Source organism: Eulemur rufifrons, chromosome 24 (assembly GCF_041146395.1).
Source record: "Eulemur rufifrons isolate Redbay chromosome 24, OSU_ERuf_1, whole genome shotgun sequence".
In the NCBI taxonomy this organism is placed as follows: Eukaryota; Metazoa; Chordata; class Mammalia; order Primates; family Lemuridae; genus Eulemur; species Eulemur rufifrons.
This window is the reverse complement of record NC_091006.1, coordinates 31,302,123-31,316,267: the sequence shown is the minus strand read 5'-3', so window position 1 is coordinate 31,316,267 and position 14,145 is coordinate 31,302,123. Positions and strand designations below refer to the sequence as shown.

The window sequence follows — 14,145 nt, the reverse complement described above, 5'->3', positions numbered from 1 at the left end:
ATCATGCTTTTAAAAATCAAATTATTATTTTTAAATTAATGGATCTACTACTTTGAAAATGACAAATGAAATAGGACGCCTACCTTATCTGTCTGTCCTGAGTGAATGTGGTTACTGCAGCGCTCTGGGTGCTGTTCTGTGGCAAACTGGACGGGATCTGCACCATGCTTCCCGCTGCAGGCTGGGAAATCACCATAGTGTTATACAGCGGGGCTGTGAGAGTGCTCTGCGTCTGACTGGGAAGAGACGTCTGCTGATTGTGCCCACTCAGTACATTCTGTTGACTCTGCTGAAAAAGAGAAGATTCTACAGATAGATTAACTGAAAAAAGTTATTTGGGAAGTATGCTTCTACTATTCGTCGTACTCACGATACAGGACATACTACTCTGCAAGAAATCTGACTGCAAAGGAATGACTTGTAGTAATTGAGAATGAATTAGTCTTTAATGCCTTGCTGGAAGGCAAGCTATGACTTTAGAAAAGGAGCATGATATTAACAAGGATGATATAAAATATACACAAAAAATTTCTCTTAAATGCCCAAAATGAGTGACTTGCTAGTAGACATTTCTATATTTTTCATGTAAAGGGATTTATAGTCATAGAGGTACAGTATTTTCCAAACTTTTCTGGAATATTGATTAAACTATTAGTGCTCCCTAACTGTCTTCCTGGTCAGCCTCAAACTTTTTTAATATATGGAAGTAGACTGTAAGTTACAAGAAACTGGTATGACTCTATTGGACTAGATCCTTAAACAGACTGAAATTTTTTAAGTGTAAAATGACTGAAAATATTTAACACCAACATAATTTTGTAAAAAATATTTTAATGATCTCTCAATAATATACTCTTTAATTACTACTAAATTTAAATATAGGGTATTTTATAAGATAGAGCTTTATTTTTATTTTAGCAATAGTGTACATTTCAATCACTGAACACTCCATAGCCCATTGTACTCAATAATATTACCTGAGTTGATGGACTTTGTAAAGTCTGCTGTTGTATCATGTGCTGAGTTGTGCCAATATGTCCAGTATTCATTCCACTTTGAACTTGGTTAGTAGGAACAACCTGGCCTGGCATATTTATAGGTGCAAGTTGCTGGATATTTGAGGAATTTCCAGAAGAAAGTTGAACAGAACCAAAATTCAACCCAGGGTTTGATTGTTGCAAGAACATCTTTAAAAATAAAGATTACACTAAAATGAGCATTGTAAATTAAAAACAAAGAATGAGAGCATTAAAAATAAAGAAAGAAAAAAATCAAGCTGTAAAGTTTTCAAAGCAAGTAACAAGACTAAGTTATTCTGAATGAACAACCAGCAATAAATTCAATCTTCCACGTACACTATGCAAGTGATGGGTACGTGAGCCCAGACCTCACCACTATACAAAATACATGTGTAATGGAATTCAATTTGTACCCCCAAATGCTATTAAAATTTTTAAAATGGAAAAAAAAAATTCAATCTTTCAGTCAAACTAACCTTACATTTCCAATTGTTAGAAAACCTGTAATTCAGTACTACTCCAAAGTCTGCAGACTGGCAGCTCTGTATCACCTATCATTTATAATTTATAACACTAGATAGAAGTAGGTTTCACTCAGTTTCCTTTTACCAAAGTCCTAGTCTCCTAGAGTGTTGGTCAAATAAGACTAATTTGAATCATACCTTCTGGTATCTTATTAAAACTTTTACTGATGATTGCTTTATAAATTCTGTGCCTTAATGTTTACGTAAACTGTAATTTTTATATTATGGATTTAAACTTACTAAAATTTGGACTGGTAGAAGATGATTCCATTAACCTGGAGAAATGAGCATGTTGATGAAAATACCCTTAGGAAGGACTTATCTCTAGAGACCGTAAGTATAATCACATTGAATAGGTAACCAATGGGTACTTATTGAACTGAGTTGATGAAATGTATCTCCTACATCTCACTTTTAGTTAGGAAAAGTCAATTTTCCTAGAAATCCAAAATGTGAATGGAATGCTTTGTTTGTATTCAAATATAACAATAACTTACCTGCAGCCCTTGACCATGGACCATTTGAAGTTGTTCTTGAATCTTTCTTAGTTCTTCCTGTTGCCGGTGAATATTTGCCTCTATCATCCGTGTCCGTTGCTCCAATTGGTCTTTCAGATGCTGCATGGCTCCTAATTGAGCTGAAAACTGAAACTAAAGCATCACATACAGAAAAAGTATAAAATATTTTAGAATTACTTACTTCTCATAATTTTGCAACATGAAAAGTAAGCGGTATACCATGAGTTAAAAATGTTATGCCAGTTATGCCCTCAGCTCCTAATCTACCGATCTTTGCTCTGCTTTGTGATACTGGAGCTGGACCTTAAAAATATTTCTCCTTTGCCAGCAGGTATGAAGTTAGCCATGTCAGTAGATGGTGCTGCCAAGGAAGGTGTTCATCTCCTGGTCTGGTGCTTTTCCTTCTTGCTCTTATGTCAGAGGTGCCAGTGTGCAGCTTCCCAGCAATTCTCAATGACATCCTCAGGGCAGCTTCCCAGCAAGGTTTACCAGTACCCCAGCAGATGGCTTTCTGATCTCTAGCCCTAGTGCGTGGCACCTCAGTGCACTTCTCATCCACCGGCTACAGCCACACCTGCTCTAATAAGATCTGAATCTTAGCCTGGCGTGGGGGAAGAAGAGGTTTGGAAGTTGTGCGGAAGTCTTCCAAGTATGTTCCTTCCTTGAGTACTATCCCTCTGATTTAAAATTACTGGCTGCTGTCTACGTCTCCTATTCCTTTATTCTTTAGATTCTCTTTACTTCTTTTAGGAGATAATTCCTGTTACCAGTTAATAATTTTTTACGTTATTCCTGTTCAAATTTCTGCTATGCTTCTGAATTTTGACTGATTACACCCTGGTATTAAAAGATCTGAGCTCATACTGTGGCTACCACTTACTAGAACAAATTATTTAACTTCTTAGCTTTTTTCCCCACCCTCTAACAAATGAAAAAGTAGCCTGCACCGGGAATTAATTCATATCAAATTCTCTCATCCCTAGAATGTCCCACATGTGCACATCAGTAAAACTACCCAAAGTTAAAAAAATCTGACAGATAATCAACGATAATATTTCACTCATATTTTCAACTGAAACTATCCTCAGACAAGTATAAAACATAGGTTTTTTTTTAAAGACTAAGCAATTATGAATGAAAGAATGCATAAATAAATAAAAACATAGTTATTCTACTTCCTGGGTTTTCTATATTACTTACGTCTCTGTTTTACCTGAGGCAGTAAGCAGCTGATACTTCCTACTGCTGTAATTTAGCCACATTTGGTGATTCATCTCTCGTCTATACTCACTCATTTAAATATGTCCATGAATATTTAGTATATGAAACAGTTTAAGAGCTGAGTTTCATTATATTGGAAATCTGTCTTAAAATAGTCTCTTACAGTGAACTGCACCTAAAAGTGAGAAATGTTCCCCCTACCTTAAAGCTGTATTAAGGATAATGAACACTACATTTCAAAGCACACAACTCTGACTTCTGAAGCTGACGATAACCAGACTATATCATATATTAGATTATACTAGGTTTGAGAAAGTATTACAAATTTAGTACCTCAACTCCCTTGGGCCTTTATATTTTTATATTATTCAAAATATGTTATATTTATGTCATACAAATATATTTCATTGTAACTAAAGTTATTTGTACCATTGTCACCATTTAAAGGATTTCTATTAAGTACAAATAAGAAAATAGTAACTAATACAGAAGGCAAGATAATAGGAAAGAAAACCACTGAACTAAGAGGGAAAGCATTTGGCTTTATTAGTGAACAAAATGTGAGATTTTAATGCTTACTAATATTTTTGACACAGTACATATCATTTATCTCCTGCAAATATCCCTATAAAATGTTAAGAAATACTTATTAAATATCCTGAGATTAAAGATTAATACTGAAAGTATGTCTAAATATTTACATAGAAATTCTGCTAACACTTCAAAATAAGTAATATTTGCCAACTCAATACTGATTAAAAACTATTGAAACTAAATATAAAAATAATACAGTGATGTTATAAAGACCTTACATAATAGTATGTCGTGAGAAATCAAGATTATGAAGTTTAAGTAATTTATAGGATTGCCAACTTATTTGTGCACATATATCAAATTTACACATGTATGATTTAAATAACCATATAAGTTAGTTATTTTTTAAAATACATTGTTTTTACCTACTATTAACAATCATAACTTACCATCCAGATAGTGCTAAGTTAAGATATATTCAATGCCAAACAAAAGAGAAAATTTTATATTATATTTATTATTACTTAGTAGTATTTTTAATGTGTTTGAGGCACTGAATGAGTACAGAATCATAAATTACGAGTTGGGAAGTTATGATTCAAAGTAACAAAGAATCACTTCTGGAATTAGTCCCCTTTGTCTTGCTAGATTTCTACATTTAGGCCTCCTTTAGGCCTCAGGCAAAGCAACAACTCCCCTAGAAAATTTTTCTTCACTTCGTTAGGTTGCATCAAGGGTCCAAGCAATGTGCTCACCTATGAGCCTATATACCTTGAGCACACACAATACATGGAACTGTAGGTATCTGTCATTCCCTCTAGATGTGATGGTCTTTTACTATATATATATTATATATTTGCATTGTTAGCACCTGCAGTATCTGCTACACAAAAGAAACTCAATATATCCTATATATGAATTAATGCATGAATATATGAATAAAGTTACTCAATTCTTCCAATATCCATAGGAAGAACAAAATGAATAGCTATATTTCATCTTTAATATCTTCATGTCTACAGTGTCTCAATGAGAGGTGTTAATGAATATTAAGCAGGATAATTCTTTGTTGTGTAAGACTGTCATACATCCTGAAAGGTATTTAGCATCCCTGGCCTCTGCCCACTAAGGGCCCATGGTAAGCCATGATCATTATGATAATCAAAAATGTCCCCAGATATTCTGAATGCCCCCAGTTACGACTGACTTGCATCTACAGTTATATATTTTCTAAATTATATTAGCTTAAAAGCAATTTGTCACTTTTAAATATTCAACTCAAACAAACAAACAAAAAATACCTGGGACATGCCTTGTGGAATTGGTAAATTTGCAGCTTGAGACATCCCTGGCTGTGTTAATGATGAACCAACAGACTGGGAATTTATGGACTAGAGCAAAAGAAAAATAATGCTGAAGTGAGGCTCATTCTCATATATAAGTACTTCCCCCAGAAATATCAACGTGATACATTTATCACTGAACTTAACTGCCTCATACCTTTATTTGTTGATTACAGGTATGTCTCCCCCTCTACACTGGAAAGGCCCGTTCCTTATTTATCTATAATCTTTCAAGGAACTTGCTACAGGTACCTACCACAAGTTCTCAATAAAAGTTGGCTGAACTAAGTGAAGTAATTGGTATTTGAACTTAGACACAAAACAGCTCTCAATCAGCTTTTCACAATTAAAAAAAAAAACTCTCATTTTACCTGAAAAATCATTAAAAGGACTGATATGTATTATATAACAACCACTTCACAAAAAAAGAGAAACATCTTGAATAAATGTCATATAAAAACAACTAAATGTCATATAACGGTAACTATTTTGACCTCTATAGAGAGGTATAATGAATCAATAAATCTATGAAGATTTTGATAATTTTTTTTTGCCTTTTAATAAATCTTTATTTAGAAGAATATTCACTAACAAGCTTACCTGACTACTAAATGATGATCTCCTTTGTGCCATCTTTTGATGAGCTGGTAAATGCTGTCTGGGAGGAGTGCTAGTATCCGTCGGGATCTTTGTTGGTGTTGCTGAAGTTAGTCACCAAAAACAGAATAGCATTAGTATTTTATAAAATATAGTTTTCAAAGATGAATCTCAAAATACATTTCGGTGAATAAAAATGGTTTTATTTTTCTAAATTATTCAATGAAAGTGAAGTCCATGACAATAAGATCATTCATTATAATTACTTCTACCTTTTTTTAAGGACAAAGAAAATATCTGACATAGGAAAACTTAAAATGTAAAAAGAGTTAATAATTTAATGACAATTACATAAGTCTTCATAAAGACAAGACACTAAAAAAACTTTCAAAAACCAAACTTAAGAACACTTATGGGCTCTACAATAAAAAAAAAATAAACAGTTTGCTTTCTTTTGGAGGGATGATTAAAAACAACAATACCAACATTACTACCTACGTATTTTACAAGTTTCTTGATGAACTTAGTTCTTTCTTAAAGGTGAGCAACGTGCCTCTTACTCACTGGAAAGTTTAATGTATTTCAGAAATGTAAAAACTTACAATTTTAAAGAAGCATTTGATGAAAAATGTTGATACCAGTAACAAACAATTTAGCATTGTCTTTAAAGGAATTCTGCTTTTCAAGCTAGGGCACTCACAGGAAGGGTCTGAGACTGCCGTGTGAGATGACTTTCTTGAACTCCGAGAGGAGGCAGAAGGGGTTGGGCTGTGATCAAACCTTTCCAATGCTTCCTTGAGACTGACTGTGTTTATACGATTATCAGACCCCGAATCTTGGCTCTGCAGAGACAGAGTAAAATGAATTTTTTCTTGTGATTAGTTCAGAAAGCTCAAATTAGCAATGCTGGTTGCTAACCAAAAAAAAAAAAAAAAATTCACTTTTTGTCCATAACAAGGCAAAAGTACCTACACATATATTAGGTAAAAAAATGAAAATTTATTTTTTATAGCCAGAATGTTTTGACTTCATTCTCTATTTAACGAAACAGAAAAAGAACGAAGTTGGAATCTATGCTACACCATATACAAAAATTAACTCAAAATGAATCAAAGACATGGCCAGGCATGGTAGCTCACACCTGTAATCCCAGGAGGCCAAGACGGGAGGACTGCTTGAGCTCAGGAGTTCAAGACCAGCCTGAGCAAGAGCGAGACCCCATCTCTACAAAAAATAAAAAAATTAGCTGGGCATGATGGCAACTGTCAGTAGTCCCTGCTACTTGGGAGGCTGAGGCAGGAGGATCACCTGAGCCCAGGAGTTTGAAGTTGCAGTGAGCTTCAATGATGCCACTGCACTCTACCCAGGGCAACAGAGTAAGACTCTTATCTCCAAAAAAAAAAAAAAAAAAAGAGGCAGAATCAAAGACCTAAACATTAAGAGCTAAAACTATAGAACTCTTAGAAGACAACCTAGGAGAGAAAGTCAGGCTGAGTGAGTGGTGCATACCCATAGTCCCAGCTACACAGAAGGCTTGAACCCAGGAGTTCGAGTACAGGCTGGGCAACATAGTAAGACCCCCACCTCTAAAATAAAATAAAATTTTAAAAAAGAAAAGAAAATACATAGGGGAAAAGTTTCATGACACTGGATTTGCCAATAGACTGGGCTTCATCAAAATTAAAGACTTTTAGCCGGGTGCAGTAGCTCACAACTGTAATTCTAGCACTTTGGGAGGCGGCCAAGGCAGGAGGATTGCTTAAGCCCAGGAGTTTGAGGTTGCTGTGAGGTAGGCTGACGCCACGACACTCACTCTAGCCTGGGCAACAGAGCAAGACTCTGTCTCAAAAAAAAAAAAAAAAAAAAAAAAAGAACCCAGCCAGTGACTAGTACATTGCTGTCAATTAATATAAATGGCAGTTTTAATCTGGGATCAGATATCTCTCACCCCCTTACTGCTAAATGGCAGGAACTTCAAATTTTTTTAGAGGCATATGAGATTTTCAAATGTGAAATTAAAAATAAAAATAAGTAGTAAAATATCACATCCCTAAGTGAGGAAATGAAATATTTGAAAAATAATTTTCCTATTAATTATGGAGTCTTATCTTTCATTGGGAAGAAATTAAATAATTTTAAGAAAACTTTAAGAAACATACTTTGTCAGCAGCTGTCTCAGGAAGAGACTCTTCAATGCCAAGTTCTCGTCGTCTTTCAGCCCTTACTTCTGCATAACTACAAACGGAAAAAAATAAAATAAAATTTTAGTGTTTGGTCATTCATTTAAAATACTGCAGAGTTGCAATCATTCGGTGTTTGTTATGTGTCTCACTTGTTCATCACTAATTCTAGACCATTTTTGATGTGCTGCATAAACCCAAAACATATTTATAGTATATTGTCTTAATTCAGTTTGCATTTTTCCAAGTATCTTGAAGTTTTATATACTACTGTAAATGATCTATAACTACAGAGTGATTAAATTAAGAGGAACTAAATAAAGGAAGAATATGCTTATTTACCTACAGTTTTCCTTTTACATGATTGACTTTGGTACATAAATGACAGTTACAACTTCTGCTATAAAGCACAACATTTATGTCAAGCATTATATATCTATATCATACCTATATTTCTATATAATGTAATAAAATAATACACTGAAAGGATATATTAAAAATCCATAAAAGATCACTTTGTAGTTCATTAACAAGTTCATGCATAAAAATTACATTGCCAAAATTATCATAGGATAACATAACTCAGAAATTCTTTAAAAGAATTATTACCTTACTACAGTGTGAGTACAAACAATAAACTCTGGCCTTGAATTCCACTGATGATAAGTGATATAATAATGAGTTTGAAGCCAAATCCACTGTTGCCCTTTAGTCAGGAACCTGTAATAACATGATTTGCCTTTCCCATATTGCATTACTAAAATGAAAAGAGAAAAATATTTTTTCTTTCATCTGTATCATTAGTTATGAAGAATCTGTATTTTAATAAACAGCTACCATTTACATTTAACTCTACATATACAATTCTTTTTCTGGCTTTTCAACAACATATGCATCAGTGATAAGAAAATGCTATTCTTTAGTGCTTGTTTAAGGTCCACGCAATCTTCCACAGTGCCCAACTTACAGCCAGGCATTGCTGATCTTTTATACTTTTCAAACACAATAAACTTCTAAATACTCAAGAATTAACGTTAACTTCCTCCTGGCTTGATGTAATGAAGGTAACCATAATAAGTAACACACACCTGAATTTTTTCCCCCACAGATTCTGCCAGGTACAGCATCTTTGAGGCATTTAATTTTAAACCTTAACTAACCAAAATCAGAATACCTTCACCATTTAGAATAATTGCTAAGCACAGTAGTTCCCAAAACACATGCTACAGATTTTAAGTTCCGAAGCCTTTTAACAGATTTTAAGCAAAAAATGGGTTTTGTGGTTAAATTAATTTGGGAATCTTTTTGTTAAGTAGGTGTCTGTAGTCTTCTCAAAACCTTGAGTATGTTAATGTATATGAAGATTCTTTGAGAGATTATGAAGTGTTTCCTAGTCTTCCTTGTGTATAAAGTCCTTGTTTAAAGGGCTGGCATTTAGTGGAACAAACCTTAGGAAATGCTGATCAGCAATCTCGCTCTTTCTCTCTTTTAATGAGGAAATCAAGGCTTACAAACATTAACTCGCTGTCCAAAGTTAGCCAGCTCGTTAATAGAAGTGCAAGGTCTTTTCGTGACATCGTGGTACTTAGTGCCCACACCACTTAACAGTGAAAAATATTTTCTTTTGTGCTGAAATGACTTTACTCTGAAAATTTTCCATATAGTTGATGATATTATACAACATAGTTTATTTTCATACAAAGAAGATTACTAGAGCAGCAAAAGATATCATGACAGTGTCTTAAATAACTAATTAGGCTTTAGAGAACACTTAAGAGGGTAGGATTTGGGGGGAGGATCAGAGAAGCAAATAAAACCTATCATTAAAATAAACCTCTAAAACAAAGAATGAATACATGTCGTAAAAGGGTCGGCCTAGACTGCAATCCTATAGCTGCCACCAATAAGCCATGGGATTGTGGATGAATTACTTGGCTTTACTGTGTCTCAGTCTACTCAAGAAAGATAGTAATGCTGAATAATGGAAATAATATATGTGAAGTGTTTAGAATAGTGCCTGGCACAATGAAATGATGATACTCCTGCTGCTGACAACAGTAACAAACAGTAGGTAACAGCAAACACTTACTATGAGCCTTCTAAGACAGATTGTGTACCAAGCTCCCGGAAAGACTTACCATGCCTGGAAATCAAAATTTATGAAATAGTATTCTAAAAGTTTGATATGCTATTATAATTTTCAAAGGAATCTACTCTTAAAATGTAGAGCTTATACATTTCAGAACAAGGTATATTAGACGCCACATTATAAAACTGTACTATTATAAATTGAAATATGTAAAATAGGAATATGTTTAATTTAAACTTGATCTATGATCACTACCAGATTGGTTATACACATAATGCAAAATTTTCCAATACTTTAAAAAAAAATGGTTATAAATCTGTATTTTATCATTTTCCATTAATAGAACAAGACTTCTGTTCATAAGATTTAAAAACAGTTGTTATCACCAGAAATATTAAAATCTACTTACAGTGTTCATGACATTTTGCCAAATTTTCTAGGTCATCCACATGATAGTAATCATAGCCTGATGTTCCCAGAACTTCAAATGGCAAATATCCTATTATGGGTGGTGCCCTACATTACACATAAAACAATCAGTATTATATGTTTTTCCGTAATAAGAAATACTCCAACTAGAAATCAAATTTGAGAGCCTTTATTTTTTGAAAAATGGAAAACAGATTTCAAAGTCTTGATCAGAAAAAAAGTTTGCCCTTGAAATGCATTAATTTCAAAATTTATATAATATGACAATTACCTGTGATCTAGAAATAGAAACTTCCATTCTAAACTATGTCTAGATGTAAACTCTTCATTGGGTTCTTCAACAGTGCACATTTCCTACAAATAAATTAACAATTAAAATACTCTTCTGTGTTCTTAGAATACTAAATATTGCTAGACATAAAAGTCATTATTAAATAACTTTTCCCTAAACAAATTTTTAACACATTTTAATTTTCTAGTACTAAAAAATGTGGTAATAAATAACCGTTAGATGCAGGCTTCTGGGTAAGTACTTCTCACTCTACACATTTTCCATTCACTCACATGCCTATAAACCCTAATTCTGAATTCAGGCCTCTCTTCCGAATTACATTTCCATATTTCTAACTGTCTGGATATCCCCAGGTATCTCAAACTCAGTATGTCCTAAAATGAACTAATTGCCTTACTATTCCTCATAGCCAGTTACACAATTTCCCATTTCATTGACGGACATATTACATGTGTATTCTAGAAAGCCAACAGTCACAACATACTCTTTTGTTTTTACCTTTTGCTGTCTCAGTGGCCACTACTAAATCCTTTCAATTTCACACCTAAGTATTTTAAAAATCTATTCCATCCCATTCATTTTCAGTGCCTTAGTTTGGACCTTGCCACCATTGATTCCCATTACTGCTATAGTGTTCACCAGTCTTCCTGTCTTTTAACTCATCTTCTCTTCTGGGGGCACAATCACCTGACCAACACTCAGATATGATTACATAACTTCCCTGCTTAAAAACCTTCAATGGTTCCTCATGCCAAAGTCTCTGCAGCATGGAGAAATAAACAACAAAGAAAGAAACAAATTTCACTACTGGCCTCTGCTTACTTTTCTAACCTGACCTTTCCACTATCCCTACTCCCTCCTCATACCCAGCAACCCTATGCTCTAGTCCTACTAAACAACCTATCACAACCTGCCTCTGTTCCTCCATTGACCACAGGTATTACAATGTAATATTTAAGAGCCTGGGCTGTGAGAGGAAAAGAATTAGAATCAAGTCCCAGTTCTATCACTAATAGCTGAAACTTTGGGCAAGTAACTTCCCTAACCCTCAATTCCCTTAATAAAATGGGGATCACAATAGCATCTATCTCACTGGGCTGTTATAAAAATTAAAGGAGATAATGCATATAAAATATACAGCATGTAGTAAGCACTCAAATGCTAGCCACTGCCATTAATTCCTAAGATCAAAACAAGCAGAGTAAGACGACTAGTTTAAGATCTTGTAACCACTAATTCAATATTTTGTCCTATACTAGGGGGATCTCCCTAAATTTTAAATCTTAGCCTAACTTCTTTCTAGCCCCTTTTCCATTTTACTTTCCCACTTCCCTACTAATCTTATCTGTTTCTTGGGCCCAGGAAATAAAAAAAGCCACTTGGACATTTCAAAGAAAGTTTCAAAAACAATCTTTTAAAAATTACCCAGATTTTTGGACTTTCCCCTTTAATGAAGATAGGGATCATAAGCAAAAGCATCTTAAAATTTTCCAGAAAAGTGGGGTGATAGTGATATATAACCACTGGTTAAATGCAAAGGATAAATACTAAAAATTAGTTATATAATTTAATGAATATCTTGGTAACTCATTCTTTCAAAAATATTATGCTCATGCATATTTAATGGCCCATAGCCATCACTACCTTCAATGTCTGCAGAAAGTTTCAGTCATTCTGAAGACAGCAAAAAAAAATTACATAAAGACAGTTCCCCAGTTCCCATAATATGACCCGAAAGCCCCTTTAGAAAATAAAATTAGAAACATACCTTGATGAACTGAGGTGTAGCTAACCTGACAGTAGCTACGAAACAAATTCTATCTTCATAAGAAGGCCTATGTGTGCGTTGTATAGTTCCTTCAAAACCATTGTGTGCTGAAGTGGATACTGAAACAACAAGGAAGGAGGCATCATCAGTCCCTCCAGTAAAACCTAGTTGTTACTGATATTTACCTATGTTGTTCAGAGCTTAGAAATATACCAAGTTAAAACACTTTGTAAGAGAAGCATTTTAACTCACCACTGTTTAAAGATTTGAAATTTCCTATAAATTTCACATATTCATAGGTAGATGGCTCCTTTGGGTCTATTGTTCCTCGAAGCATATGACAACGGAATTCTAACTGATTTTTTGCTGAAATAAGAGACATAATTAAAAAATTATGTATTTGTGATAAATCAAAATGATTACATGAAATAAGATTGTAAAAGTTGTATAAGTTTATAACCATTATATTCTCCAACAGAAGTCCTCAATGACATTTTATTTAGTCCATAAAAGTAGAGTACCTTTAAGACATGACCTCACCTTGTCCTTCCTAGAGAAAACAAATCTTCTGGTACAAGCAACTTAATGTTTCTCCATTTTTATCTGTCCTTCCTTCTCATTCTTCACTCTAATTTCAAAGAAAGGTTTTGCTTCCCATTCTAAAGCTAATACTTCTATCTCTACCTTGAACAGTCTTTCCTACCTTCTTGAGACCTGAGCCACACCACTGTCATTCATTCCTTTAGCATCTACACATTCTCTTCTTTGAGTCCTCACTTTCTACTTTTAAATTTGCTCAGGTCTTCCCATCTCAAACAAAGCGTTTTTCATGCTAATTGCTTTAGTATCATAGGTCTCCTTTCTTTTCATTATGTGCTTTCATTTCCCTTAACTTCAAGCACTAAAGTATCATAGGTCTCCTTTCTTTTCATTATGTGCTTTCATTTCCCTCAACTTCACGCACTACGGCTTTCATTCTCACACCTCTACAGCAATTACTCTTCTAAAGACTACTAATATTTGTATTGCTAACTTCAATGGTTTTTCCTCATCGTCTACCTCTTATTAAAACTCATGCCATTCCCATAGCATGAATTTACCTTCTTTCTTTACTGACTATTCCTATCTCTTCTGCTAATCTGTTTTCAAACTAGGGGCTTTCATAAAGGTTCTTTTCATCTTGATCTTTTGTTATCCTTTATAAACTGACTGGCCTTGGTAAAGCTTACTTACATCTAAAATCTCTCTTCCCAAATCTAACATTTTATGTAAGACAAAGTCTCATATCATTATTTGCTTTCAACACATTTGCACTTGATTTTCCCATCAGTAACTTAAACTCAAAATATTTGAAAGTGAATGTAACCCTCTTTCTTCCTAAGTCAGCTGTCCGCCTTTTTCCTATGTATGCTTATTTCTGAGGTTAGAAACCATATCAATTTGGTCTCTTCTTTTCCTATCACAAGTTCCAAACCTGACCTGTCACCAAAACCTGGTATTTATTTCACCAAGGAAACTCTCATAGTCATTTTTTTTTCCCAACTGAGCACTACTACACTAATTTGTACAGTTGCAAATCACCTTGCATCTAGGTAACTGAAAAATTTGCTCATTATGCCTCCACACTCTTG

General features: G+C 34.0%; 1 protein-coding gene across 3 annotated transcripts in view; it reads right to left on the bottom strand.

The window, feature by feature from the left end:
* The window catches only part of CLOCK (clock circadian regulator), a 91,180-nt gene that overhangs the window by 13,709 nt on the left and 63,326 nt on the right, over positions 1-14,145 (bottom strand). Inside the window, exons 10-21 of one of the 3 annotated variants that reach the window (XM_069458565.1) lie at positions 12,767-12,880; positions 12,515-12,633; positions 10,726-10,808; positions 10,435-10,541; positions 8,546-8,693; positions 7,916-7,991; positions 6,457-6,598; positions 5,760-5,860; positions 5,118-5,207; positions 2,041-2,193; positions 978-1,187; positions 84-286 (exon numbers count right to left, since the gene is read on the bottom strand). In XM_069458565.1, coding sequence (XP_069314666.1) covers positions 84-286; positions 978-1,187; positions 2,041-2,193; positions 5,118-5,207; positions 5,760-5,860; positions 6,457-6,598; positions 7,916-7,991; positions 8,546-8,693; positions 10,435-10,541; positions 10,726-10,808; positions 12,515-12,633; positions 12,767-12,880 — 1,546 coding nt within the window. Of the gene's footprint in view, positions 1-83; positions 290-977; positions 1,188-2,040; positions 2,194-5,117; positions 5,208-5,759; positions 5,861-6,456; positions 6,599-7,915; positions 7,992-8,545; positions 8,694-10,434; positions 10,542-10,725; positions 10,809-12,514; positions 12,634-12,766; positions 12,881-14,145 lie in introns of all 3 variants that reach the window. The other 2 variants (XM_069458564.1, XM_069458566.1) reach the window with 2 other exon arrangements.